The 27,883-nt window shown below is 40.9% G+C and overlaps 1 protein-coding gene across 5 annotated transcripts in view; it reads right to left on the reverse strand.

Moving 5' to 3' along the window:
- The window catches only part of grin2bb (glutamate receptor, ionotropic, N-methyl D-aspartate 2B, genome duplicate b), a 151,338-nt gene that overhangs the window by 61,907 nt on the left and 61,548 nt on the right, over nt 1–27,883 (reverse strand). For all 5 annotated transcript variants that reach the window (XM_085277079.1, XM_085277082.1, XM_085277076.1 and 2 more), the window contains 3 exons: nt 12,831–12,974; nt 10,496–10,766; nt 6,830–7,022 (listed from right to left, as the gene is read on the reverse strand). In XM_085277079.1, coding sequence (XP_085133205.1) covers nt 6,830–7,022; nt 10,496–10,766; nt 12,831–12,974 — 608 coding nt within the window. The remainder of the gene's footprint in view (nt 1–6,829; nt 7,023–10,495; nt 10,767–12,830; nt 12,975–27,883) is intronic.

Genomic DNA, 27,883 nt, shown 5'->3' on the forward strand with positions numbered 1-27,883 from the left:
ATAAAAAACAATTTAGAAAATAATCAAGAGATTAACATAAATTATGTTAATCATTTCTTCCAATCAGAGCGCTTTAATTAAAATATTGACATGAGTATGGCGGTGCAGAAATAAACAGTCTTCATTAAGTTCTCACACACTGTATCGTCTCGAAAGTGAGCAGGAGCAGCAGCACCGGGAGCAGCGTTACAGATGTGAACCACTGTTTGCTGATCCAGTAAGCGAACAATACAATAAGTAAAAGGCCTTTTGAAATATTGATTGGTTATTTCTGTGGCATTTAAATCTCCCTTACAGCAATTAGCTATAAACAGGGCGCGGATAGAAATTGAATTCATGTCAAATATAAGTGATTCAGCTCTGAAACACATAAATCCTCCCTCCTTTCAATGTAGCTATAAATAGAAAACTAGGATCAACAGTTTTTAGCATGAGATGGGCAAAAGAGGGAGGAGGGGTGGGATGTGGAAAGCTTAAACATTACTTTCTGAGTCAACATTTTGTAACTGAGACATGTACTTGATACAGGTTTTCAGGAAAAATGGACGACAATCTTTGAGTGAGAGGTGGAAAAAGGAAAAAAAGAAGCGTTAGCAATAGAAAGATATTTAAAAGACTGATGCAGTCTGTAGATAGATAGCATAGGCTGCATTTAAAAGATGAATACCAGTCACAGTGGCCTCACTCATTGTTAGTGAGTTCCTCATGTGAAGAACTGACCTAAGTTTATAAGCTGATGCCATCTTACTGGACTGAAACCAGATGTGATGATTGAGGGATGCTTTTGATTGATAAGCTATTAACATGTCAAGCTTATACAGCACAAAGCAACAGCAAAAAAAGGTAGGCCTGCCCTAAATTCATCCATCTATTCATCTTTGCTCAGGTACTGGTGTGCAGAAACTGATGCCTTGTTTTCTACTGACTTCTATACAATCAGACTTCATTTTGCACCCAGAGAAGATCGATGCAGGGCTGAGGTTCTTTCAGACCTGGAAGCTTCATCTATAATAAATCTGTGTTTTGTAGAAGGCAAACAGGCCTTCCCATCCCATCATTGCTACTAAAGTGTGTTAGACTCACAGACTGTAAATAAAAGATGGTGACCACCACGATGTCACCCATTGGTTAGTGAGGTCCAGTTATAAAGCCTCAAGCTGAGCTCCTGTACTAACACCGTACAGATGTTTTTAGTTCTTTACTTGGTGAATAGAAACAGAAGGATGGGGACAGCTACTGTATGCCCTAAAACAAGTCCTCCTCCTTTTGGACTCTAATAGGGCCTTGTTACGACTGCTGTGCTAATGTTGTATGCAAATCTAAGTGTGCAGGTGCCTTTCCATCATTGGTGGTTCTGGAGGATGGGGAATGCGGATTGGCTCATTTCCTGGAGATAACATATTTGATGATGCTGCCATGGATGACCAGTGGATTCATCCTCGGCGCACCCAAACTAGCAGACCCTTTTGTTACTTGCCGGTGCTGTTACTTTATACTGGAGTATGTAGGGGTGGACTTTAATGTAACAACCACCCAATTTACTTTTTTCGGTATACCGAAGAAAGTAGAGGCGGCTGCTTGACTTGACTGAGATGGATGCCTTCCTCAAACCATGATCCAAAGCGCGCGAGACTGAAATCCTGTGCAGTGTCGCGAGATTTAACATTGCTATATTATTGAACATGATATGAACAATTTAATCCACCCTCTCTGTATATCATGTAGTTTCTACACTATATAGTTACACTTCACTTTAAAGCATGAGGCAATTGTGTTAAATACACGCAAGATGCTTACATAAATCCAACTTTTTTCAGTGTAGATGGGCCATAACAGAACTAAAATGAACATCATGTTATATTAAAAAAACAGCATTGATAATATAACCGTTTGTAGATCAAGTTAGCTTATGACTGTATTCCTGTAGACTTCAGAGGGTTGCTTGAAGCAGGTTTAACGTTTTATAGGAGACTCACTGAATACCTGGAATTCTACAATTTCAGATCACAAGTTTTATTGCAGGATATCACAAGAATTTTATTTATATGTTTCTTGTTTTGCTCTTTTTCCCTTTTTTTATGTTGCAAATCAGGTTATCATGTGTGATATTGCCCAAAAGGGTATATTTACCTTTAATATTAAATGTAAACTTCTTTCAGTTGTTCCCTTTTCACAAAGGGTCACAGTCAGGCAGATTTTTTACACCAGATCAAACCCTCTTGTGGATTTGCATTTCCACCAGGTCTCAAACTGTGGAAGTTTATATGTTAGACAGATGTGTAAACTGGAACGCTATGAAGCCCCGTCTTTTACATATGTTACAAAAAAGAAGTCCAGTTCCTCAGACTCAGTCTGTCAGTCAGAACTGCCCACCAAGTACATTAAAACATCAGTATGATGTTGGCAAAAAATGCTCCCAGCTGGACCTCATGGTGGGAACCATCTTTATTTACAGTCTATAACTCTAGCCCTCTTCAGTGGCGAGGATTCCCAGAAGCACAATGCAATGGCTTGTTTGCCATCTAATAAACACAGATTTATTAGACAGACACTTTTATTGTGCATATTAAGAAATGTAATAATGGTGCTCTCCTGCTGCAGGACAAAAAACAGGAAGGAAAAAATACTTTAACCTCCTAGGACCTGGCGTCCACATATGTGGACATCACATTTTGGGTTAATACAGAATTTTGCTCTACAAGGGCCTGATATCCACTTATGAGGACATTATACTGCTACTGTTCTCTCACAATTTTAAATGAATATCCTCAAAAATAAGGTAAAAAAAAAGAAATCTGGTAATTCTTTGTTTTTACATTCATCGGGCCCCAATGTGACCAAATATCAAAGAGAAAGTAAAAATGCATGCCGTGGAAGAGTTCTGGTCTTAGGAGGTTAAAGGTAAAAGAAAACGAGAGGAGCACGCTTGCCTCGCATGCACAGGAAGCAGCAGTGACTTTTTTGGGCTGAATTTTACTGAATGCTCAAAAGAATGGCATGCAGCGAGCCCACAGCCGTGAAGGAAAATGTCTTGTCAGACTGCATAAAAGCACACTCACTACAAAATATTTATCATGTCTTACATCATATCTACCGGTGAGGAATTTGTAACAGCACAGGGATTTGAGAGAATTTTGAATGCCAGCCCTCACACACACACACACACACACACACACACACACACACACACACACACACACACACACACACACAATAAAGAACATCACTTTCTCTGCACACACAAATAAGCCCCTTAGCGCCTCATCCAGAAACCACTTGGAGCACATTTTCTCATTACCCCAGTGTTCCTGTCCTCTCTGTCAGGCAGGAAACAATGGATGGCCTCTAGAGCTCTGTGCGCTTGTGCGTGCATTTGCTTATTTGTCTAGGTTTCCATGTTGGAGTAACTGCAGCCTGTGTGTGTGTGTGTGTGTGTGTGAGAGGTCAAGCAGCCCCTAAACAAATTTGTGAGCGTGACTCACCGGGATCTCCCATCTCCGTCCATCAGCGCTGACAGGATGCCATGCTAATCCAGCATGCATGCAGCCCACTGTGGCCTGTAGCTATATAGGAGTTCATAGAGACATATGGCCTTATTATTGCTTTTGTCTCTTGGGATGAGTGAATGGAAGAGTTGGAATTATGCATATGCAGTGTGTGTGTGCGCTTGTTTAAGTATGTGTGTTCTAGACCCCTGCTAGCCCCTGGAGTCACCATCAGGACCCAGTGGTCCAAATTCTCTAGCTTCACTCAGTCAAATGGGGAAAAATGGAACGGATGGCTGGAAAACACACAGTATCAACACACATGCAGCACACACCCACACAAACAGAGCACGGCAACATCCCAGGTGTGTGCCCGAAGGATGATTGAGAGCTAACCCTGGGTCTAATAGCGTCCTTTGGAAACTGAAATATTCATGGCCGTGGCGCTATTGTTATCTCTGTCCTGTTGGTGGCTTAAACCTCGATGGCACGCATAAGTGCTCCACATATAAAAACAACAACAACCCAGAAACAAGGGTAAAGACAAGACCCAAATTTGCAGTAATACATCAACCTCAGCCTGGAGATTAATGCAGTAGTGGCAAGGGAGGTTGCCTAATATCTCCCTGTTTCTTCGCAATCCTGAAATTCAAACTGACAGTGAAAAAAAAAAAACAAATAAAAAAACAGAGAAGGAGAGAGAGAGAGAGAGGCAGACAGGTGAGTAGTTTTGTAAGGCTAAAGCACCGCTTTTATTAGAGGAGATGTCCTCAGGAGTCCTTAGTTTTTATTAAAATAAGCCCTAAGGAGCACTTAAATGTCACACTATACCAACACATCTGTGTTTACATGCGTGTTTCTGTGTGCGAGTGATAACCCCACTGTTGTTTTATGGATCTCTTTTTTTCCATTAATCCGGCAGTCCCCGAGCATTCAATTAGCTGTGGAATCTGTGATCAATGTGAACACTAAAAGCATGCCCCATGAAGTTAAATGGGGATTAATTATTGAATACCAATGCTCCGTCTTGTTCTGTAATGTGCCAAAAAAGCAAAACAAGGAAGTTCAGAGGAAGAAGGAGAGGGGGGCGAGAAGGATGTTTTTCTTTAAAGATGGCTGTGAGTTAAGATAAAGATAAGAAGGGAGTTAATGTTTCTGTTCATCTTTTTTAAGTTTTTATTGGCCATTAAAACAAATTCTGGCTCTCCCGAAGGAAACGTCTCTGCTTTGTTCAATGTCTGTGCGTGTTTTTTTGTGCCCACGTTGTATTTCATGTGTGGGGTCGCACATTTTCTAGATTTGTAATAGTAGTTTTTCCTCCGGCAACCAAAAACCAGATGGCTGCTTTGGCTTTGATATAATTAATTTAAAAACATATTTTACTTCTAAAGGCATTTTCTTGTAACACACCATGTCCATTGGCTGCAAATATAAATTTTAAGCTTTATAAAATTAGGTGAAAGAAGCTTATTGTTTTTTTTTTTCAGTAAGGGAGATTATCTTTACTGGATGGTGCTCGTATTAAAACAATGTCTGAACACCAATATATGTTGATTTTGCAGCTGGTTTTCACTCAAGACTCTTCATGTACATTGTAAATACTGATTGGAATCACTCAGTGCTGGATTTATGAGAATGGCAGATAGAAGCTAAATGTCTTATACTCCACACACAGCCAAATTTGTTTTTTCTTAACCGAACCAAACAATAACGGAAAACCAAAAGTGGAAAAAGAAAATAGATGTTCCACTTGTACACTACATCCATGTGACTGCATGGCAGGTGAAATGAAAAGGAGAGTGATTGTGGAGCAATAACAAGATAAAACAAGTTGTTGATTTTTCATATTTGTCTCCTCTTGTTTTCCACCCAGCTTCTGCCTCTGTTGTTGTCTTGATATGCACGTATTTCTTAAAGCTTTCAAGACAACTGGTGCTAAAAAAATATGATGGAAAAGCAAACCAGTTTGTCTCAAGGGGCAACTGGCAGCCTCCTAACCCACTGATTTGTGTCCTACCCCACCTAGCTACTGCTGTACCACCTGCTCACCTGTCAGCCTCTTTGTTCTCACATGACACAGTGGATCTGCCTCCATCTCACCCTATCCCTAGCATCTCCCTCTGTCACACCAGCTCTCTGCATGGTGTGCTTCAGTACAGCCATGAACCTCCTCTGTGGTCTTCCTCATTTCCTGCTGCCTGGCAGCTCCATGTTCAACTTCATTTGGCCAATATATCCACTAACCCTCCTCTGCACATGTCCAAACCATCTCAACCTTACTTCTCTAACTTTGTCTCCAAACTGCTCAACCTGATATGTCCCTCTGTTGTAATCATTTCAAATGAGTATCATATCCAATGAATATCTTAACATCTTCAACTCTGCAGGCTTCAGCGTGGCCTCCTGCGTTTTTTGTTAGCAGCTCTTTCTCCAAACCATTTACCATAGCAGGTAAATAGCAACCTTTCCTTTCACTCTTGCTGCTATCCTTCTGGCACACCTGACACTCATCGTCACTCATCCCACCCTACCTGCACTCTCTACATCACCTCTCCTGTGCACTGTCCATGCCTTCCAATAGAAGTCATGGACAGTGGGAATCTTGCTTATGCTAACATTCATTCGTCTTCTCTCCAGAGCATACTGCCACCTCTCCAGACTCTCTTTCACCTGCTCCTTACTCTTACCGCAGGTCACAATGTAGTCTGTGAATATGATCATCCATGAAGACTCCTGTCTGTCTCTGCTAATCAGTCCATCAAAATGTCCAAATAATATCAAAAATGAGTAAAACCAAGAAAACGATTATTGCAAGCTCCATGTAAAAATCTTAAAAATTAACCTTGAAAACATTAAACCTCTCCACATGAAGTAGCTGCTACTGAAAGACACTTATCTTTGGATAAACACCAGCAAACACTTTTATTACAGCCACACAGAAAATGCTAACCCGACATGCTTTATTGGGAAGTTGTCCGTGGCAGGTGGTTGGAGGTATCCTCTATCACCCTCTACCACAGGCTAACTTCAAAGAACAAGATCAATGAACACAGGCCACAAAGAAAAACGAGCCACAATCTGAGAAGCTTTAGGAGCTAGGAAAGCAGTACGTGTAGTAAACAATGTAGCTCATGTGTTTTTAGACAATGAACGTCCCGCAGAGGTAGCTGACTGCCTGGATTCTCTCGTGATGAAGATTATAGGTTCTCAAGAATCACGCCGCTTTGCAAGGTAAGCACAGTATTGCATTGCAGGTCTGGTTCATTAGACCGGGACATTCAGAGTTGAGGGGTTTGATTTCTTTACACATTTCACCATGTATGCACATCATCCAGCCAACTCACTTCAGTATTTCCTTGGAGTGTCCGGTGTTTGAGCTCTTCTTGTCAGGTGTCCCGAGGCAGCTTGACTTCTGCATGGTGTGTGGCCCTCGATCCAGTATCATGGTAGAGGTTGCCGTAGCAATGACAGCCACTGCATCGCGTACCCTGGCCTCGATGTTGTAGTCCCATTCGTCATATGACACTGAGATAAGCCCTGGGAGAGATAGTGAGAGAGCAAAGGAGAGAGAAATGAGGTGAGAGAAAGGGATGTATGGAAAGAGAGAGGGAAAAAAGAAAGATGAAAGGAAGAGAGAGAGACAGTAGTATGAGAAAAACAGGCGAGCTGAGTGCTGTGAAAATTAGCCAGAGGGTGCAAGATATACAAAAATAAAAGCATTTTAGAGAAGGTGAAAAAAAAGAGACAAAAGGGAGACAAAACTCAGAAGGAATGTCTAAAATGTTGAAAACAATATTGAAAAGGTGAAAAAAAGAAAGAAAAAGAAAGAGCTAAATATGAGCATCAGTTGAGACTACGGTCACTCCTGAGCTCACTTTGTTATGCTTGGTTTTCCAAGCATGAGAAACCGCTGGCTATCACACGTCAACATCCATTTCTTGCACACAGAAACAACTGCGTTTTCAGGTCATTTTTCATGGCTGGTTAGGATTATGTGTGTCATTTGAAACCTGGGCTGCAAATCTATTGGGAAAAAAGAGAAAAGCCAAAACACCATTTTTAGGCTGGCTAAAAATGGTGTTTCTGCTGGTTTCAAACATATGTTAAAATCTGATTTTTCACCTGCTCAGGCAAATGGAAATACGGTAATAAATTAACTGTAGTTGAAATAAATGGCTTTAAACATGCTCAGTGAGTGGAAGGGCTCTAGGGAGAGCCACTGCAAAAAGGACCTGAATCCCTGGAGAAATACTTTGAAACCATCACTGGGAATTTTGGTAACAATGGGGCCAGACTTCAGCTTATTAGTAAAACAATAGCTACAATATAAAACTAATGTGTGTTTAGTCATGATTTATCACTTATTCATGAAAAATCAGTGGATTCAAAACGATAACACACGATAAAATTAATTTCCAAGCACATTATGAACTCAGTTCACAAAAATCAGCGTGTACCTAATCACTGACTGCCACTGGTGTGGTGCAAATACAGCAGGAGAACATTTGCATATATGCAAACAGGCCCATCTGTCAATTGTGCCCACATTTTGTTACAAAGTCTTATGAGAACCTACCACAGAATAAAGCAACATTGCAGACATTTCAGCATCTTGATGTCAGCTTGGTAAATGGAAATGCAAAAACCGAGACCACAGTCCTTCAGTGTGTAGTAGACTGTGTAAATTCAAAGCACATTACATTTATACAAAGCTCAGGAGAGAGTCCTCTCACAGGACAGACAAGATGTTATGAGACTGCAGTGGAGCCTTAACAATACACTTCAGACCTCATTGATCTGGTTTAAAGGAACAAAGAAATTTTTATGAACATTGACAGTTAGTGAGGCAGAATAAAACGATGAATGGCCAGTATAAAATATGATGCAGCACAGGAATAGCCGTCCAAAGACCCCACGATGAAGAGCGTCATGGGAAGGGGCAGGCCGGGTTATCCTTTGTCTTTTCTTTTCTAACACGTCCTCGAATTTCAGGCAAAGTGGTGCGCGCCACCTTTAGGTGGGGTATTGTCGTCTAGTCAGTCCTTTCCACTACTTCTCAGATTAAATGCAATCAACTCAGCAGTATTTGAAGGCAGCAGATTTATCTGGCAGCAGATCTTCACCACACTGTCTTAACCTCTGTGGTGGTACACTGCAAAAACTGGCTATCTAAATATATTAAAACAAACATTTATTTGAGAAGATCCAGACTATAATCAAGTGGTGTATAAGTGTGTGAAATGTTACTAAGAGGTCTTGAAACAAGATTTCTAGCTGGAAATGTCATCTCAAACAACTACTTTTAGAATTTATATACTAAATAAGAAGTAAAAGACATATATTCTCAAAACGAGATTAATAATCCTATTCCCTGTGCTCATGCTTAACATATCACTCTCAAAACAAAATCTAAAAGACTTTTTGGCTGGATATAAGATTGTAAGACTTGGTTAGACAGACAGATTTCTGCAGTGTAATCAGACTCTCCTTGTTGGAAATCAGGAACCTGTTTTCCAAGTAACTCAATACTGTTGCTCCGTCTCTTCTAGTTAACTCACTCCTCGTTTAAATTCCTATCTTTGTTTCCCATCTGACGTTTCGTGGAGGTCAGCGTTGTCTCCAGCCCCGGCTACTGCTCAGTCACACCCTGCATTGGAAGGATTCGCAAAACCCTACTTCCATCAGAAAACCTCCTTTCTGGACCAGAAGCTCGCGAGTAAAACTGTTTCCATTACTCACTCCACAATCATACCTGTGCAGCTCTTCTCCTTCTCAGATAATCTTCTCCTCTCCTCTCCTCCCCTTCACAGAACTTCTGGCCGCTTATCTCTGCTCAGACCCAGCTCCACGTTTCGGTGCATTACTTGCTGTATTTTCAATAAAGCTTTCGAACTGCATTCTGGTGTTTCCACTCTGAATTACATGGCAGAATACTACGCACGAGCCAAGCTATGACGCAATCAAGCCTTCCCATTATTTCCAAACTATATGTGAAAAATGTAGTTCATTGAATGCACTCTGATGCATAAATACTAAATCCTTGCCCAGCAAACCTGTCGGCTGTGAGCGTAAAACCCCCACTCAGCGCTGCCACATACGCCTGGGGATGCGAACTGGCAGCTCAGTCACTCAGAACTTCCCCCTCAGAGATGTTGGCAACATTTCTTTGGCCCGTGCCGACAACGCGGAATGGATTATTGCTCAACAGTTTCTTGAAAAACTGATCAGAATTCATGGAAAATAAACACAGATAAATTAAATCTGTTTAACACGTGTTCATCTGGAAGTTTAGAAATCTTAGGAAACATAAAGAATGAAAAGTTCAGCCCCGCTTCATCGCAAGTGTCCTCCTGACTCGACTAACTCTAGAAACGAAACTCTAAACAGTAGAAATCTACTAATATTACAAGAAGAGAGAGAACGAGGTGGATCTTTCACTCAGGTTAAAGCATCACGATAAATATCCTGTGTGATACTAAAATAAATACATTCTATTTTTAATGGGCTGCATTAAAATACACCTTGAAACTGAAGTATTATGCTTTCCCTTGCTCACGTTGGAAATGCTCATATTAAACATGGCCAAAGTTTCAAATAACGAGGTCAAGTGCAAATAATCCATGTGAGCTGAGAGCTTATGTGTCAGACTGCTCGAGTTTTTCAGACTCTTTCTACTGCAGCATGTGCATGGTGCCAAAGAGATGGGATATTTTTCATTTGGTCATGTCGGTAACATGAGGGGACAGCCAATCAGAAGAAAGATGATTTAAAGGGTGAACAGCTGAAACAGCTTGCTTCTTAAAGAGGATAAATCGAGGCACAATATGAAAAAAAAAAAGGGTTTTATCTATGAATCACACAAAATCTTTTCAAATGTGGCTCGATCAGCGTTCAGGAATAAAATTATGTTGCTGCAAATCAATCTAATAGGTCCATTTCAACCATATGACACATAAACCTAAAATTTAAAATCTTGACAGACTTTCTTCTGCTCTGGTGTCTGGGTGTACCTGTGGGGAAGACTGAGGGAACGTGGTCTGCATCACCAGCCACAAGCGAGGGCACAATCCAGGTGAAGCCGTAACCTGTGAGGCCCACAGAATGAGCCACTTCAAAAATAGTGGTAGCCTCTTCCTTTGTGCAGTAGAGCAGAATGACAGGGCTCTGCAGTTTCTTTAGCTGGTTCTGAATCTTGAGGTCGCCATCATCCACGGACATATCCAGTAGGAGGACTTCTTCTAGCTCCCAGCCTACAAAGCTGTTCTCGATGGTGCTGCGGACCTGGAGAGAAAGCAGGAGATTGTTTGAAGACGCGTGGGCTGCACACATGCAGTGTAGTTGTGAAGGAGATATACTGGAACAAAACTGACTGAGATGTCTCCTCCTCCAACCTCGAGACTGCCAAACAGTTAGTCTCTACACATCTCCTGGGAGGAGGAAGCCATGGTCGATTAGGTAAAAAAAAGATTAGGTAATCTCCTTTTCCCAGATATTACAGCTATATCTTCACACACAGAAAGAAAATTCTCTAGGAGATGGTGCTGGTTTTATTTTTCCGTGCTCACCTGTAAACAGATAAATGAGCAACGCAGGAAGACGTGAGTTTTTATTTAGCTTGTCTCCAAATCTGTATTTATAGATCTCTAACTGAAACAGTATACGGCACTTGGATGCAGTAAGTATTGCAGCTTTTGATAATAGCTGTTCCTCAAGGGAATCATTTCAAACTGAGTTGTACGAGATTAAAAATAGGCAACTTCTCATCACAGCATTAACTTTGTTTTGTACTTAAGGAAGAAAATTTGGGTCTTCGAAACATTTTTAAAATTTGCTTGAGAGAGGAGAGCACAACGAGATTTATGATGCTCATGCAAAGTGACTATAGAAATACAATCAGTTTTTTCTTTGGGCTTTTTTTCTTATTTTCCAAACACACAGAGTTTATGTTATAAAGATAATACGACTCCCCAGAGAAGTACCAGACTCCAAATACCCTCTTTATGTTTTTTTTAAAGAAACAGATTGGAGACTAAAAGGAGAATGTATCTTATTAAAGGAAGTACATTAATCTCAGGCTTCTTATATTAGGTAGCCAAAAGACAAAAGTAATAATACCCAGTGTGAAACATATCTGTTGGATGAATCTAAGGTTGAAAAACGTGACGACCATTATAAACCAGTTCTTATCACAGAAATACATTTATCTTTGCAGATAATACTCCTCCTTATATTTCTGATTTCAACTTATTATCAAGTAGTTGTATATTTTGGATAAAGGCAGATAAGATACTTTTACGTAAATGTGTTTTTGTTTCAGCATTGCAGCTGAATTTTACTTTGAAATGTCTCCAGTTCTAATTTATGTCGCACTTTCCACAAGTTCACTACTGCACGAAGAGTAGCTGGCGAGTGTTTGCGAACAAGTCAGTGTTTTCCATGCACACTATGGCTAACTGATTCGTTAGCAACCAAAGCAATCGCTAGATTTTTACTGACCAATCAGGGAATTTTGTTTTATTATATTTTTTCATACTTCATTCATTTAAATTTGATTCAACCCTGAAGTTAGGAGTGTGGTTCGTCTGACTGCCAGGTCAAGCCCAAGGAGCTCCCCATAGCCTCTCTATAAATGATGGATGTAGCTATCGTGACCCTATCCATTTGTTTCTGAAATCTTGTCTCGTTTTGAAGCCTCTAAATTAATTTCACCGTTGCCATCTCAGAGTAATAAAACAAATAAACAAAAAAAAAAACAGCTGTGATGGGCAGGGGTGGGTCTGACTGTGAAATTGCCTTCTTGCCCATCACAACATCAGCTCAAGGCACTTTTGCATTGGCTCCATTTTTGCAACCAAGAATCTTTGTCCTTCTTTTACACAGTCTATAAGGCAGCCTCCTTCCATTCTCTTTTGCTTATCCTTATCAGGACCATGGGGGGGGGGGGGCTGGAGCCTATCCCAGCTGCCACAGGACGAGGCTGGGTGTTCTTGTCGATGCAAACCCAACACAGAAAGGTGGTGGAGTCGAACTTGGGACCTCATTGCTGTGAGGCAATAACTTAGCAATCCACACCTTCATAAAGGTGTGACTAAATAAAACCAACAAGACAAATTGCTGAAGCTTCAAAATGCACAAGTCAAAACCAATGAGTGATGTCACTTAATGGTAGCTACGTCCATCTTTTTTACTGCACATTGTCGGTGCCTTTTGGTGCATTATTAAAGCAAATATCTGACAAAGACTCATTTTTTAGGTCATGGTACAGTCTGTCTAACACATTGGCTACATAGTAACAAATTCATGATGCAGTATAATTGAAAGCGTCTGTTTTTTGTATTTATTTACCTTGTTGACAAAGTCCTGGTAACCAGGGTAATACGTGGTGACTATGGAAAAGATGTACCAGTCATACTCCTCCATAATGTTCAACATGACGGAGGCCTGCTGCTCGATGGCTGGACCAAACTGGAAAAACATGGAGTGGTCGTCCTGGAAACGAGATACACAGAGCCAATCAGCAAATAAGGTCATGAGTCATACAGCATGAGAGAGAACTGGAAGGTAGGGCACAGATGATTATGGAGCGTATCCAGCTCCTGCAAGCCAGAGAAACAAATATAGTCTTGTCTGTAGCTCAGAGTTTACCATCCTCCTTTAATGCTGTCTGACTGCACCACAGAATATGCACCAATACTCTGTGGCTCAGTCACAGAGCGCATGTGATGCAAACCCTTTTGATATCTTAAAGATATTTATGAATATTCTAACACAGACAAGGTGACATTCATAATCAGAGAGCCTCATCACATTTACTATGCTACTGAGTGCACAATTAAGATGGCCACCTGGTTCAATGATATTTATTGCAGGGTAGCAACTTTGCAGCAGGAGTCAAAACATTTTTCTGCAAGGGAAAAAAAAAGAAAGCTCTTTTTTTGCTCCAGGAGTCACGAAGCGGTTAAGGGAAGGTCAGTCATGTAAAACCACCAAACAACTTATCAGGAGAAAGAAGTTACGATGGATTATTTACAAACGTCCTCCCTCCGAGGAGACGTGACAGAGCTGCTGTAATGAGAACAGCATCGTGTCAGCAGCCTTTTTTAGTCTGTCCACAATGAGGCCTTCTGTTAAAGGGCGACTAGAATAGAGATCTCACCTTAAGCTGTATAAAGAACTACCAGAAGTTCTTTAAAACATGCGTGTAAGACACTGATGCTTAGACTCACTTTCAAAATAAAGTCAATATTGTTTCTATACATGTTTTCAAGTCCACACTTTTGCTTATTTCGGAAATCTTGGAGCCATTCTCCCTCCTTTACCGCCAACATTAATAATGTCTCACATTCAGCTTTCTTCCAACTACGCAACATTTCTAGTCTACGCCCTTTTTCTTTCTCAACACCTCACAAGTTCTGGGTCGCGACCTGGCCACCTCTTGTTTGGATTATCCCCCTCAGAACTTCTTAATCAACTTCAAATGGTTCAGAACTCACCCAATCATATTACATTTATGATGATCCAGCTTCATTCACTCACTTTTCCCTAACACATCCTGCTCCTCACTTTCATGGCACCCCCCTCCATAACTCTCAGACCTCCATCATCCTTTCACACCCTTTCTCTGCTCAGCCTAAGCTCCACTCCTGAGCCCCTCTCGCTTCAGACTTAACACCACGGGTGCCAGAGCCTTTAGCTGCACTGGAACTCACCTCCACTTCACCTCCGTCAACTAGACTCTATTACACAGTTCAAATCACAGCTGAAAACTCATCTGTTCACATCAGCGGGTCAACTATAACCATAGTGTTTGACATGTTTTACACTCACATATTATTCCAAGGTTTTAATCTCTCCTATTATTCTTGCTATTCTGATGTTGTATTAGGTGAACCTTAGTGTTTTAAAGGTGCCAAAAAAATAGAATTTCTTATTGTTATTATAAAAGCTGACCATGCCCTCATCTCAGTTTAACCTGTTAGCATGCCAGCTTTAACTAATAACCGTTAAGGCAATCACAAGATGCAGTGCAGCTGATGGAAATCTCTTTAGGTTTGCAGATATTTGGCACGGTTCCTTTTTTTAAATCTTTGATTTCTGCTTTCAATTTTTATTGAACACATTTGTGTTTGAGTTTCAGTTTAGCTTTCTGTTCTCATGTTGGAAGTTTTGCCTCCTGATTGTTTTCACTAGCATCTCGTTGCCCTTCTGTTTCTGATTCCCTAATCAGCCCTCTGTGTATAAATATTCCCGTCTGCTTCTTTGTCTTTGCTGGATCGTCTGTTGTACTTCCCGGTTCCCTTGTGTCAGTTTTCAGCGTTTCCAGGCTTCATGTCTAAATGTGTGTGTTGTCTGTTATTTGGGGCTTTTCTTTCTCCCTTCTGGACTTGTTTACCTTTTGTTGCTTCTGTGGACTTTAATTATCAGGTTTTAATAAAGCTCGCTTTTTGTTTTACTCTGTGGTTTGGTCTGTATTTGAGTCCACCTTTAAATGGAAATCTTGAGTATTTGAGCATAAAAGAAAATTTTATGCAAATGAAAGCATGATAATGGTGCTACAAGGAGATTAGAATTAGACTTAGAAGTCTTTTGTTGCTATTATGCAACATATAACAAAACTGCAGAGAGGCTACACCTTCAGAAGCAAAAAGAAAAATAAAGAACAAACATGCAGTCATTTGCATTTAACTATTTAAAATGTACTATATATTATATTATATAGTAGGGATGGGAATTGAGAACCAGTTCCCAGAATGCTAATTCCTTGGAACCATTAGTTTGCTGGCCTAATGATCCTGCTTATTGGTTGCACTTGTACTACAATTAGCTGATTTCAGTTCAAGTGCAGGATTAGGAAAACAGTGGTGTAGTCTTCAGCATGGATATGGACATTGCTTTCATTTTTATTGCACAAAAGAATGATATTGTGATGGTAAAGCGCAAACTGCATCCAGGACAGAAATAAGTACACTATTTTGTAAACACAACTTCACTCCTTGCAATCATCTGCACAGATAGCATGTTAATGCTAAGTTAGCCAGACAGCCTGCTAATGCTACCCTGACCCCAGCCCAGCAGCCAGACATTGAACTTGAACAGGCAACAAACTGATGAGCAGTCAGGCTGCAGCCTCCAAAAAAAATCAGAGAAATACCCCCAACATGCACAGACATTTGACCACACAGCAAGAATTAATTTGCAGGAATGTAATATCTTTGATATGCTACTTAATGATAGTGGTTACACAAAGCAGAGCCAGTGAGAACACAAGGAGAATCGATAAGAGAATCAAATCAATAAGTGATATTGATAATGGAATCGAAATTGCTAAATTCTTATCAATTCCCATCTACGCAAGGTATGGTAACCATGTAATGTGATAACAACAAGTGAGTTTCAAGAATTTTGCAATTTCACAATGACTTAACCGACAATAGACACTATTACACAAAGGATTCTGATGATCTAAGATATTGCTCTATTGGCTGTGATATTGCACAAGAGCGAAATTATTGCAGGAAGGAGGTAAAGGAGAAATGGAAGATGAGGTGGTAGTGGTGTTGAGGGGGAGAGGTCATGACACTTGAGAAGAAGCTGGGTCTGTTTGTCTTGCTTTCAGGAACCTGTAACACCTGCCAGAGAGCAACACGTTGAGCAGGTGAGAGTTGGGATGTGACAGTGATCAGGATGACCAAATGATAAACACGAACTTGTGTACCAAATTTCACTGGAATCCAACTTAAAATGATCTACCAGCAAAGGCTAGCAGCTGGTACTGTTAGCAGATAACTGCCCATCTCTACTTCTGATTAAAATGTGATCCATTTGGTTACTAAACAAAGATGGCCATGGCAATAAATTAAAAGTCTTCAAAATTACCGTCCACGAATGACTGGTTGCCAGGTGCAGTCTGGAAGGAGGCTTGAGCTAAAAGTACATATTTAAAACCAGCTTACATCCATGTTCTTATTTATTCTTTTTTTCAGCTTTATTGGGGTTTGTTGGTCCAACATAAGGCAAAAAAAGATGTTACAGGCATAACTGTAGACAAAGGTCTCCTGTGACTTGGATTGATTAAAAAAATTTACATTGCTTTTTAATTCCGTCTTGTCTTGTTTACTTATTTGTCATTTTAGATAAACTGTGGCAAAAACCGATGTGAAATGTTGGGCCATAATTCACAGCAGCACCAAGAAAAGAAAACTTTTAATCAGTTAGCGCTCATTTGCTTCGCTTCACACGATCTTCGATTTTAAAGTAGAAGATTCAGTATTTTGTGCTTTCTTCTATTTGCCCCCTGTGGAACATCTTACCCATGCACGGACTAATTATATAAACCTGCATATGCACATGTTAGTCATGCAGGAAGCAGAGCAGCGCTCGGGTTACGTGCACGACCTCCACTCCACATCAAAGCCAGTCTTCCCTATTCCACCACTTTCTTACCCAGAGGGGGAGAAAGGATGTACTACCTACCTTTCACTGCGATTATATGCTAACAACATTGCAGTGTCAAGTGACGTTGGAGGGGCTGGCAACGCTGGAAATGAGTAGAAAAGTCGAGTGTTTACATTTGTGTGTGTGAGCAGGCTGAAGCCTGGCGTATTCCCTGCTTTGACAGTTCATACACTCAACTCGGTAATGAAGGTATTTTCAGGCATGACCGGCGGCTAATGCACTATTCATCTCTAACCTCACACTTCCATCAAAATCCATCATTGTTTGATGACTGCAGCTTCAACCTGCTGAGTTTTAAATTTGTGTGGATGAGTGCAACATGTGGTTTACCTGACATTATACTACCCTCTTCTTTCACACACGTCCCCACTTTAAACAGATGAGGCTGGCGATACTCTTTATAATAATGTAATGTAATTTTTTATTATCGGCGACGCGACGGTTCGCGTGAACCAAAACGAAGGATGATGTCATCCTACTAACACGTGTTGCCCGTGTAGTCAAATTTGAAACAGCTCGTTCTGCCGTGCCTTCTGTTCTTAGAGGCTGTTTAAAAAACAAACTATTGAAATGCGTGACTTGAGGTGTCATTACAGAGAGCATGGGTGCCGTAGACCGTGCCCTAAATAAATGTGCTCTTGGAGTGTAGCTGACAATGCGAGTGCACTGTTTCCTCTTGTATTAGCAGTATCTTCCAAAAATCCCCAAAACTACAAAGCTCGCTGCTCAAAGCTTTTTTAAAAATGATATTTCATATTGAAGAACCGCTCTTAAAGTCTTTCTCTCTGAGTAAAGAGTAAAAAGAACAGCGCTGCAGTGAAGCACTGAGGGCTGGATGTTTTGATCATTTTGTGGGATTTGGTATTTCCAAGATTTCTGAGACAGTTGCGAGCACAAATGTGGGAGAACTCTCCTCCCACAAACCATATACTGTTTAGTGAGCTATTTAACCAGATCAGTTCAATAAAAATGGCACAATAGAAGGCTGGAAAATCATTGCCTGGTCTGGTGAGTCTCGATTTCTGCTGCGACATTCGGATGGAAGGGTCCGAATTTGGTGTAAACAACATGTAAGAGTGCCTTGTATCAATAGTTCAGGCTGCTGCTGTCAGGGCTCTGTGTGCGGGCAGGCGGAGGTGAGGATCCAAATGCAGGACTCTTGGAGACTGAATGGCAAACTCAAAGAACCTCAGCTTTATTGCTGGCACAAAACAAAACATAAACCAAACTGAGAATGCTAAGACAAGAACACACAGGCGATTCTGAGGGTACGACGCGACGCTGAGCGCTGGAGGACACACAATAAATACACATGAGGGAACAAGGAACAGGTGGGAACACAGCTGGGAGAAGTTAGACCTAACGAGACAGAGGAAGCAAAACTAGAACACTGACATAAGACATGGGCCTTCAAAGTAAAACAGGAAACAATTCACAAAGACGCAGACTTGACACTGAACTAAACCTACACTAAACACGAGGGCGCAAAACACAAAACCTAAGAACAAAACCCTAAACCAGAATAAACTGAAACAGAAAATGCTGGGTCAAAATGACCCAGAACCGTGATAGCTGCTGGTGTAATGGTGCGTGGAATACCAACTGACTGTGTTTAAACACCACAGAATACCCGAGTATTGTTGCTGATCATGTCCCTTTATTAGCACAGTGTACTGATGACTGCTTCCAGCAGGATAATGCATCATGTGCCAAAACTCAAGTCACATTAAACTGGCTTCTTGTGCGTGTTCTCTGCACTCAAATGACCTCCACAGTCACCAGATCTCAATACAACAGAGCACCTTTGGCGCACAAAAATTTTAATTACGGACTCCAACAGCAGTTGATTCATTCAAGTGCTTTCTGAAAATCTGTGTAATTTAATAACCTGAAGAAATATTTAAATACTGCACTTCAAAAATGCTGTAGCTGTTTTATAAGATGTTCGATTCTCAGAATGTACTTCTTTATGCCAACAAACGTATAAATAGCTAACATGCTGGAGTTTTAATCGTGGCCCTAAAGAGGTTTCAAAACAGGTTTTTGACCTTCAATCATAACTGTACAATTATCTCTATTAATTAAATATGAAACATAAAAAATAAATAAAAAGAATGAGAGCCTCCTTTTTAAATAAATAATAATAATGATAATTTCGTACAGGTTTAATGTGTGTTTCCTGGATCCATCCATCTGTGAACTATGTCTATGTTTGACCCTGCATATTAGTTAACATTAGCACTTCAATTCATCATGTAAATATACCACATTTAGCCACACGTGCTAATTTTCATCTGCAGGCCCCGGCAGGTTGGCGGCATATTAAATTAATCAGCAAAACTAAACACAGAGGAGCATGTAAGCATAATTAAAAGGCGGAAATGTGTAAAATACAACACAGAATATTATATGACTGATCAAACACACCTCACACTTTTTATTAGTTGTTTATATTTCGTCTGCCGCCCCACAGTTAGAGACCGACGTAACTAAGACTCACGATTACACCTATGTCTCCTCCAACTATACACAACTTTGGTTATTTATTTATGTATTTATTTTTTGGTAATACCAAGTGTATTACATTTGATACATGATTTTTTTTTCTGAGTTTTTGAGACTTGACTTGACGTGATGTTTTTCTTCCTGAAAAAATTACAATAAATTGCAGAATATATTTTTAAGCAATAAACTGCAAAATAAATAAATGCCAGATGTAGCAAATAATACACAAATCTAAACTGATATTTGCAAATTCATATTTTATTTGTTTTATTTTATCAGAGGATAGAGAATCAGGGAATGAACAAAACAAAAAAATTCAGGAAAAAATTGAAAAAAAAAGGTTCAAACTTTTAAGGGCTTAAGCTGAAAATGCTTTAGATTACAGGTGTCCACCATAAGGCCCAGGGGCCAAAATGGGCCTGGCAAATATTCCAATCTGGCCCACTTCACAGCTTTAGAAAATGTGACTGAGTGAATAAATTTTGAAGTTTTAACTGTATTTTATTATAAGCGTTAGAGCTTTTTCTAATAATAAAGACCCTCTCCGCCCATTGCCACCCACACTACACCAAAGGCATAAGGACATTTACTAAGAATTAATAAAAAACTATACTCTAAATATATAATAACAGGACAGTCTGAGCAACGATCGACCAGAACCTTATCTGTAATGTTTGTGTTGGTCTGGCCCACTTCACCTTACAGTGGGTTGTATGTGGCCCAGCAGGTAAAATGACTTTGCATCCCTGTTTTCGACGGTCTTACATGAGCACTTTCAGTCTATAGGAGTAAGAACCAATCTACTAATCTAGTTAAAAGGTGTGCAGAAAAAACACAACCACAAGAACACATCCCACTTTAAATGGGGCTGCCAAATAAGGCCAAACCCCTCTGCGAGGTCAGATACCAAAAACAGATAACTGGCTGAAGTGGCGCTCTGGCAAAACGGACCCACTTTGCTTCGCTCACCTTTAAACATTTCCTCTCTTTAACTCTTTTTTTGTGCAGCCGCCACCTCTCATGTACATCGAAGCTACTTAGTCATTCCCTATCTTTCTTTATCACTTCCTCTCACTTACTTACTCACACAGTATCCCCCTTCTCCTTAAAGTCCCTCTTTGTCTTGGTATCGCCTTTCTCCTGATTCCTACTTTCTAAGAGGGCTCAGAATGGTCTAATCACTCGCGAGACCAAACCTGCCATTCAGACGGATTGTGAGGGCACTACTTATTTCATTCTCTGCTACTTAGATTACAGCTAATCATCATCTCATTCTACTTTCTCTTTCTTATCCTAATCACCCCCAATTTAATTTCTGTCCTTTATTCGCATGGCATTAGTGTCTCCTTTTTCTCCCTCTCTCTTTCTCTTGAATCCTTTGACCTTGCCCTGTCTTTTTCCTCTCTGTCGTTTATTTTACATAATGTCCTGCAGCTCCATTAGTTCATTTCACATTGGTGTGAAGTGTCCTGTGGGCTGCAGGTGTGTGTGTGTGTGCCATTACCGAGGCAGCCTGCCTCTCTGCCCGCCTGCTATCCTGCCTGTCATTTTGCATCACACGCTGCTTGACCGACAGCCTGCGAAAGCGGCTTGTCACCTAATTTTCAAGCTCTGTTTTTGTGTCTCTTTTTCTATAAATCACAAGTGTGTGTGTGTGTGTGTGCACGCGTGTGTGTGTGTGTGTGACATGAATTCCAATGTCTAATTTAAGGTGTCTGATTTGTTGAGAATGTCTGCAGGTTGGAAAAATATAAAGGACTGATCCCTGAAAGCAATTACATCTGAGACTCACACTGATAAAACCAAACAATTATTTCTAATGAACTGAAGACACTATATACACTGCCATCATAGTCGACTGTTCACTAAGCCCTACTGTCTGAAGTTATTGTTGCAAGCTCTCCATTTGCACCCATTAAACAGGCCGCTTACAATGATAACAATAGCAGATGAATCATTTTTCAAACGTTTTTTTTATTCTAGACAGACGCTGATGAAAGAAGCTTTTGCGTTTCTCGTCTGTGGCCATCACTTTCACCACTGATGGATGATTATATGATAATTAATAGAATTAATGGATATGGATAATTAGTAGAAGATAATTAAACTGACAAAAATTGAGGCTTTTTCTAACAGACATTTTAATATTTCAAATTGTCTTTTTATAAAATTTTCGAAAAGGGCTTCATGTACATGACTGGTTTTTAATAACACTAATAGGCTCAGCTTGAGCAGTGGATGTGTAAAACAGGGAAATAAAACCACATTGTTTTTATGCAGTCGTTCATAGGTTCTTAATCCGAAGTTTAAGAAAACCTGAAACACTGTTATGTCATCACAAAACTTTTTGGCTGATAAGCATAGTTGTTGCATTCTGACTATATAACCCTGCTGATGAGCATTGTGTAGTGCTAATGTGCTAATGCTGCTTGCTTCTGGTTAACTATAAATTCCTCAAATCCAGTAAAGGTGGAGAGGTGAGCCAGCACACAAGACAGGACAGGACTGTCTTGTGTGGGTTTTCTTTATGTACTCCAATTTCCTCCCACAGTCCAAAGACCTGCGCATTACATTAATTAGTGAAACTGAATTCAGCATAGGTGTGAATGGTCGTCTGTCTCTCTGTGTTAGCCTTGCAATACATTTGCAACCTGCCCAGGGTGTTCCCTGCCTCTCACCCCAACACAGCTCGTTAAGTAACGAGTGGATGGATAGTAAAAATGGGGTGTGGACCGTGTCTGCACACTGGAGACTAAATATGTGAAGGGACCTATGACCCAGGTTAAATATCATGAACATGCTTAGAGTTGTTCACATCAGAGGCTGCACTGAGTGCAGCATAGATAGTGGCATAAATGGTTGCATGCGACTGTGAAAGAGGAAGATTTATCTTCCCTGTGTGCATCTCCTGTTGCTCCCTTTAGTGGTCGCCACAGCAGATAATCTGCCTCCATCTCACCCTACCCCGATCATCCTCTTTTGTCACACCAACCGTCCGCATGTCCTCCTTCATCACATCCGTGAATTTTCTCTGTGGTCTTCCTCTTTTCCTCTTACCTGTCAGCTCCTTATTCAACATCCTTTGTCCAATGCATCCACTATCCCTCCTCTACAATTCGCTCACCCTTTGCAGCTATAATAGCCTCAACTCTTCTACCCAGACCTCTGCTTACTATGCACCTCAGCATCCGCTGACCCCGCTCTGTGGTTTTACATGTACCTACCACTTTGTGGCTGAGTTGCTGTCGTTCCCAATCACTCTTACTTTGTTATAATACCACTAACAGCTGACTGTGGAATACTTAGTAGTGAGGAGATTTCACGACTGAACTTGTTGCACAGATGGCATCCTGTCACGATACCACGCTAGAATTCAGAGCTGCTGAGAGTGACCCATTTTTCACAAATGTTTGTAGAAGCGGTCTGCATGCCTAGGTGCTTCATTTTATACACCTATGGACAAGGAAGTGATTGGAACACCTGAATTCAAAGTTCAATCATTTGTGTGCAGCGCCTCGCTCTGGTTGCCCCTGGATTGACGTCAGATGGAAGGCTTAGCTCTTATTAGCAGAGAGGTTCGGTGACCGTGACACCATCATCACTGCAAACAAGAAGGGACTCAGAGCCGATCCAATGTAATCCCGCCACCACCTTGAACCCCATCTGTCACTCCTACTGCACACCTCACCAAAGTCTTGCTCTCCTCATACATGTCCTGCACCATCCTCAGATACGTCTGTGCCACTCCTTCATGCAGCACCACAGCTCCTCTCTTGGCACCCTATCATACGCTTTCCCTAGATCCACAAAAGACACAGTGGAACTCGTCACGATCTGTATTAACACAAAAACACTTGTAGCATAAAAGCTCAAACGGTTGCCAGATTTATTTATATATTGTTTTTTTAGGTATTGCTCTGAACTGTATGTTGAATGGGATTAATAATGCTTGTTAAATCAATACAGGATGTAGATTACTGAAAAACAGTAACAACAGTAAAGAGCCCACCAGCAGATATTATTATTTTTTTTTTTTTATTATTAACCTTTATTTAACCAGGAAAAGTCCCATTGAGATTAAAAACCTCTTTTATGGCTCCCAAAGACAACTAAATTACATTTATAGACTATAAACGTCAAGAAGGCCTAGTGGTTCCATAGTGTAGTGGTTTTCACATTCGCCTAACAAGCAAACAATCCCTGAATCAGTCCTGGGAGGAAACACAAAATACCTTTGGCATTGCATTAAGAAGGGTTTAAAAAATCCAAACTAAATGTGAATTTACCCGATGTTGCGACCAGTTGTGAATACACCTAACTTGCATATGACAAATAAAACTGAAAACCTCAAAGACCAAGAAAACAGCTTGCTAAAAAAAAAGGCAAGTTTTAATAAGTTGTTGTTTTTTTTTACCACATCCACTTTTTTTGTCTAGTTCCTAAAAAAAATCCGCAAAGCACTGAGGTACGTTTATTGTGGAGAAATGGGAGGGTAACTGTTTTGGTGCTCAGTTTGCTTTATTTATTTTTATTTTTTAATTTTGCCATCATTGTTTCTCTCACACTCACAGAGCACGTGTAAAGCTCATAAAAGTGGTACTCTTGAGTAATTTAATTATAAATAAATAAATAAAAGCAGCACATTTACCGCCCCATCCCTTTTTTCCCCTTCTCCTGTGGCATGTCATGACCATTTACTGTATTACAATTGTTTTTTTCCCACACTAATCACCACACTTGCTCGTTTTGTATCATGCCAAAGCTTCTTTTTCATCCAGACACATTAAACACGGCTCTGGTGTTTTGGCTACACTACAGGAATCTCTAAAAGGCCTAGGTGTAGCACCACAGAGTCTGCAACAGTTATTTGTGTCAATTGGGGGGGGGGGACGAAGGCGGGTGGAATCACTTGAGAGGCATTATTCAAACTTTGGGTAGATGTGACACCAGAGAGCCAGATAACGAACACAAACCTCTGTGTGTGTGTGTTCCTCCAGCTCCCTGAGGTACTGCTGCCTAACATGTGAGCATAACCTACAGTTAAATCAGTGACTCCGCACTCTCGCTGAACTCACTCGAGACCCAGCAGACGACAGAGATACCCAGTATTTTTAATGTGCACACTCATCTGTGTGTACATAAAGCACAAGTCCCCGCTGTGCTGGCAACTATCCCTCTCATTCTTACACGTATGAATGAATTATGTCTGCCGGAACAGCATCAAGTGGCTGCTGCATGATTTAAACCCATCAGGACAGCGGGCGTTGGGTGCGTTTGATTTTTTTTTCTTCCTCAGATCGTCACAGACACTTCTCTGGATACGTGGCCGGAGTCGAGGCCGCCTCTGCGGCTGCAGCCTCTGTGGCTGCAGCCTCTGCGTCAGCGAGCGGCGCTGTACAAGAGCCGAGCAGAGAGAGCCTCTAGCAGGAGGGCTGAAAGGATTTGGCAACTCATCTCCATGTCATGCCAATGAAAGCCTGTCTCCAATTAGATTTGCAGAGGAAGAGCGACATATTGGCCCACCGCTCAACAAGCCCTGGTGGGAGAGGATTGAAGGGTAAAGAGACAGCAGAGAGGAAGAGAGGCAGACAAAGAGGACAGAGAGTGAGTGTGTGCGTGAGACAGAGAGAGAGAGAGCAATAGCTGTTAAGGATGAGCAAGAGTAGAGTAGAGTCTCGCTTGAGAAAACAGGCAAACCCTAAGAACTCCCAGAGACGAGGGCTCACAAACACACACACACACAAAACATGTGCACAAGTGGCAGTGCACACACATCCCACCAACACTCAGCTTATTCCACTTCATCACACTCGTCTTTCACCACCTTTCATCTTTCTCCCTCTGTCTATCTCTCCTCCGCACATCCCGAGCACCGCCGCCCGCCATCGCCGCTGTCAATCTCTCAGTTTGAGCCCAGCTTGCTTCATCATCATATTTTTAATCAAACACACACGGCGCTTTAATTAATCTTATATTCGGCTGTTTAATTATCAACGACCCTGTTTCGACGTCTAATCCTCGGCTCCATTCAGTACACTTCATTTTAAACATCCCATAATGTTCTGATTGAATTACCCTTGCTATTTTGGGTCTAGGAAATGATTTCAGAAGCGCTGAAATATGATTCACTCCCACAACTGCCAGTGGAGCGATGATGATGATGATGGCGGCGGCGGCAGCGGTGGTGGTGATGGGTTATTTTACAAACCCATCGTCTGGATACGAGGCAGCATTTGAGATCATAAAACATACAGACGGCGAGTAAAAACAACATTCATTAACTCGTTATCATTTAATGTCTTCATTAAACATTGTTAGCGCTGATAAAAGTTGGCTTGGACTGATTAAGCGCTGCTGGTGTAAAGAGCTGATTTCTATTTGGTCCCCTATCATGTGCATAATTATGTAGGAGTAAACATAACGGAGTAATTTAAGCAATATAATGTAATCATTAGTGCATGCTTGAACAACTCCCATGCTACTGGCTCAAGTCAGTGAAACGAAAAAAATAAATAAAAGAATAAAAATAAATAAATAAGAATTTATTACAATTTTTTAAAAATTAAATAAATTAAACAAAAAATGTACAAATATATATATATTTTAAATTAATTAAATTAAAAAAAAAACATAGTGACAAATTTCTTTTTAAGCTTAGAGAGAGAAAGAGAGGCTGTGGAGATGACTGAGAGCGCGCTTGTCTACATTTGCCTTAACAAGTAACCTAATGAAGCTTTTTGCTGTAATTAAAAGTGACGGTTTAATTCGACACTGTTTTGGGAACATTTGCAGAAGTACCAGAGGCCACTCCATGTTAGAAAACAGCAGAACGGTCCAAGCAAACCTCCTGGGATGCAACGTTCCCCCTCGCTGTGGGATTTAACAAAGACTACACACGCTTACTCTCCCCCTGGCTTCAACAAACGCACACGCGAACACGCACATGCTACGCAAACAGATTTTTAAAAAGATGGTCACTGTTGTTGTCAAACCAACGTCCTTACATAGAGTCTAAAATAAAATGAATGAAGGCTACATAAACCGAATGTGTATCGCGGCGTATTCTAACAGTCCTCAGATTTTGTGTGTGTGTGTGTGTGTGTGTGTGCGCGCGCGCATGTGCCACCTCATATTAATGTTAATGGAATGTTTCTTTCTAAATTAAGGCATAGCAGAGCAGCCATGTGCAGTCCTTAGGATGGAAATGTAAATGGATGTGGAGCAACTTAAGGACATCGAGGCGGGCTTTTAAATGGGTGCTCTCCACCAGGCGAGGAAACATTTAGACGTCTTTATTTTTTGTTTTTACTGACCCACTGGGTGTGTTCCCAGCGTGATGTGCCAGCTTTTGATATTCCAAGGTCAACCATTTTTAGAGATGTGAACAGAACTTAGAAGGGTATCCTCATATGTAAGTGTGAGGTCATTTTCTTTCCCAAAAACACCTCTGAGGAAGTGAGCTGAGGATGTGGATGGCTGACACAACACAGGGCCTTCGGTAAGGCTTGTGGGGGGAGGCGGTAGATGGCTGTCTCATATGAATTTCACCACCAGACAGTTACTTTAACTACAGTTTCATCCAATTCAACTTTAAGGCATCCACAGACAGTAAAGAGCAGCGTCCGCTTTCTTTACATCTACCTGTTCAACAAGCCTAAACAGGCAGAAAAGACTTTTTTTCAGATTCTTCCATCCACCACTTGTATATTTGTGACAGCACGGATTAATTAGGAACAATCTTAAATGAAAACTGTGACTACTTGCTCACTCAGTTTGCCACCTTCAAGTCCTCTCAATGAAGTGGATGTCTGGCGTAGCAGTTTCCTGTCCTATATGTGCCGCAAGAGGAGTAATGATTAGCCGATCATGACTCAACTAAAGCAGGGCTAAGACCATTGTCAACATTTGCTGAGTGGAGTGCCTCCACCAGGATATTTTAAATATCCAATGCCATCCTGGAGGCACATGGTGAACCAATCTAAACTGTTTTGTATGAATCCGCTCCTATACTCCTACAACTCAGTATGTTGGCATGGCTACAAATGCTGCCATTGGCTTCAAGAGCTTATATTAGTTTCTAGTAATTGGTTGGGGAAAATCGAATCCCTTCCTGCAAGGGAATCAGCTAGAGTGGAGGCAATGCCAGAGTGAAGAAAAACAGCGCCAGGTAACTTTTTTTTTCTTTTCTCGTATCAAGCTTTGAATCTGCAAGACAGTTTTAAACTGACCTGCAGGCTGAGAGCATCTGTCTAAAAATGATACCTGCAGAATGCTGGGGCGTGTCTAAAAGGGACCACAGGTGTGCTGCATTACATGTGCTTTACACAGTATACTGTGTATATGCCGTATTATATATAATAAAGCAAATACACCCTGTTTTCTGGTGAAGGAAGAGAAATGAACCCGTTTATTTCACAAACCATCTTCAGGCTTCAGAT

Source organism: Mchenga conophoros, linkage group LG6, assembly GCF_057382185.1.
Source record: "Mchenga conophoros isolate Kocher_MC1m ecotype Shallow Benthic linkage group LG6, M_conophoros_male_GT1.1, whole genome shotgun sequence".
Lineage (NCBI taxonomy): Eukaryota > Metazoa > Chordata > Actinopteri > Cichliformes > Cichlidae > Mchenga > Mchenga conophoros.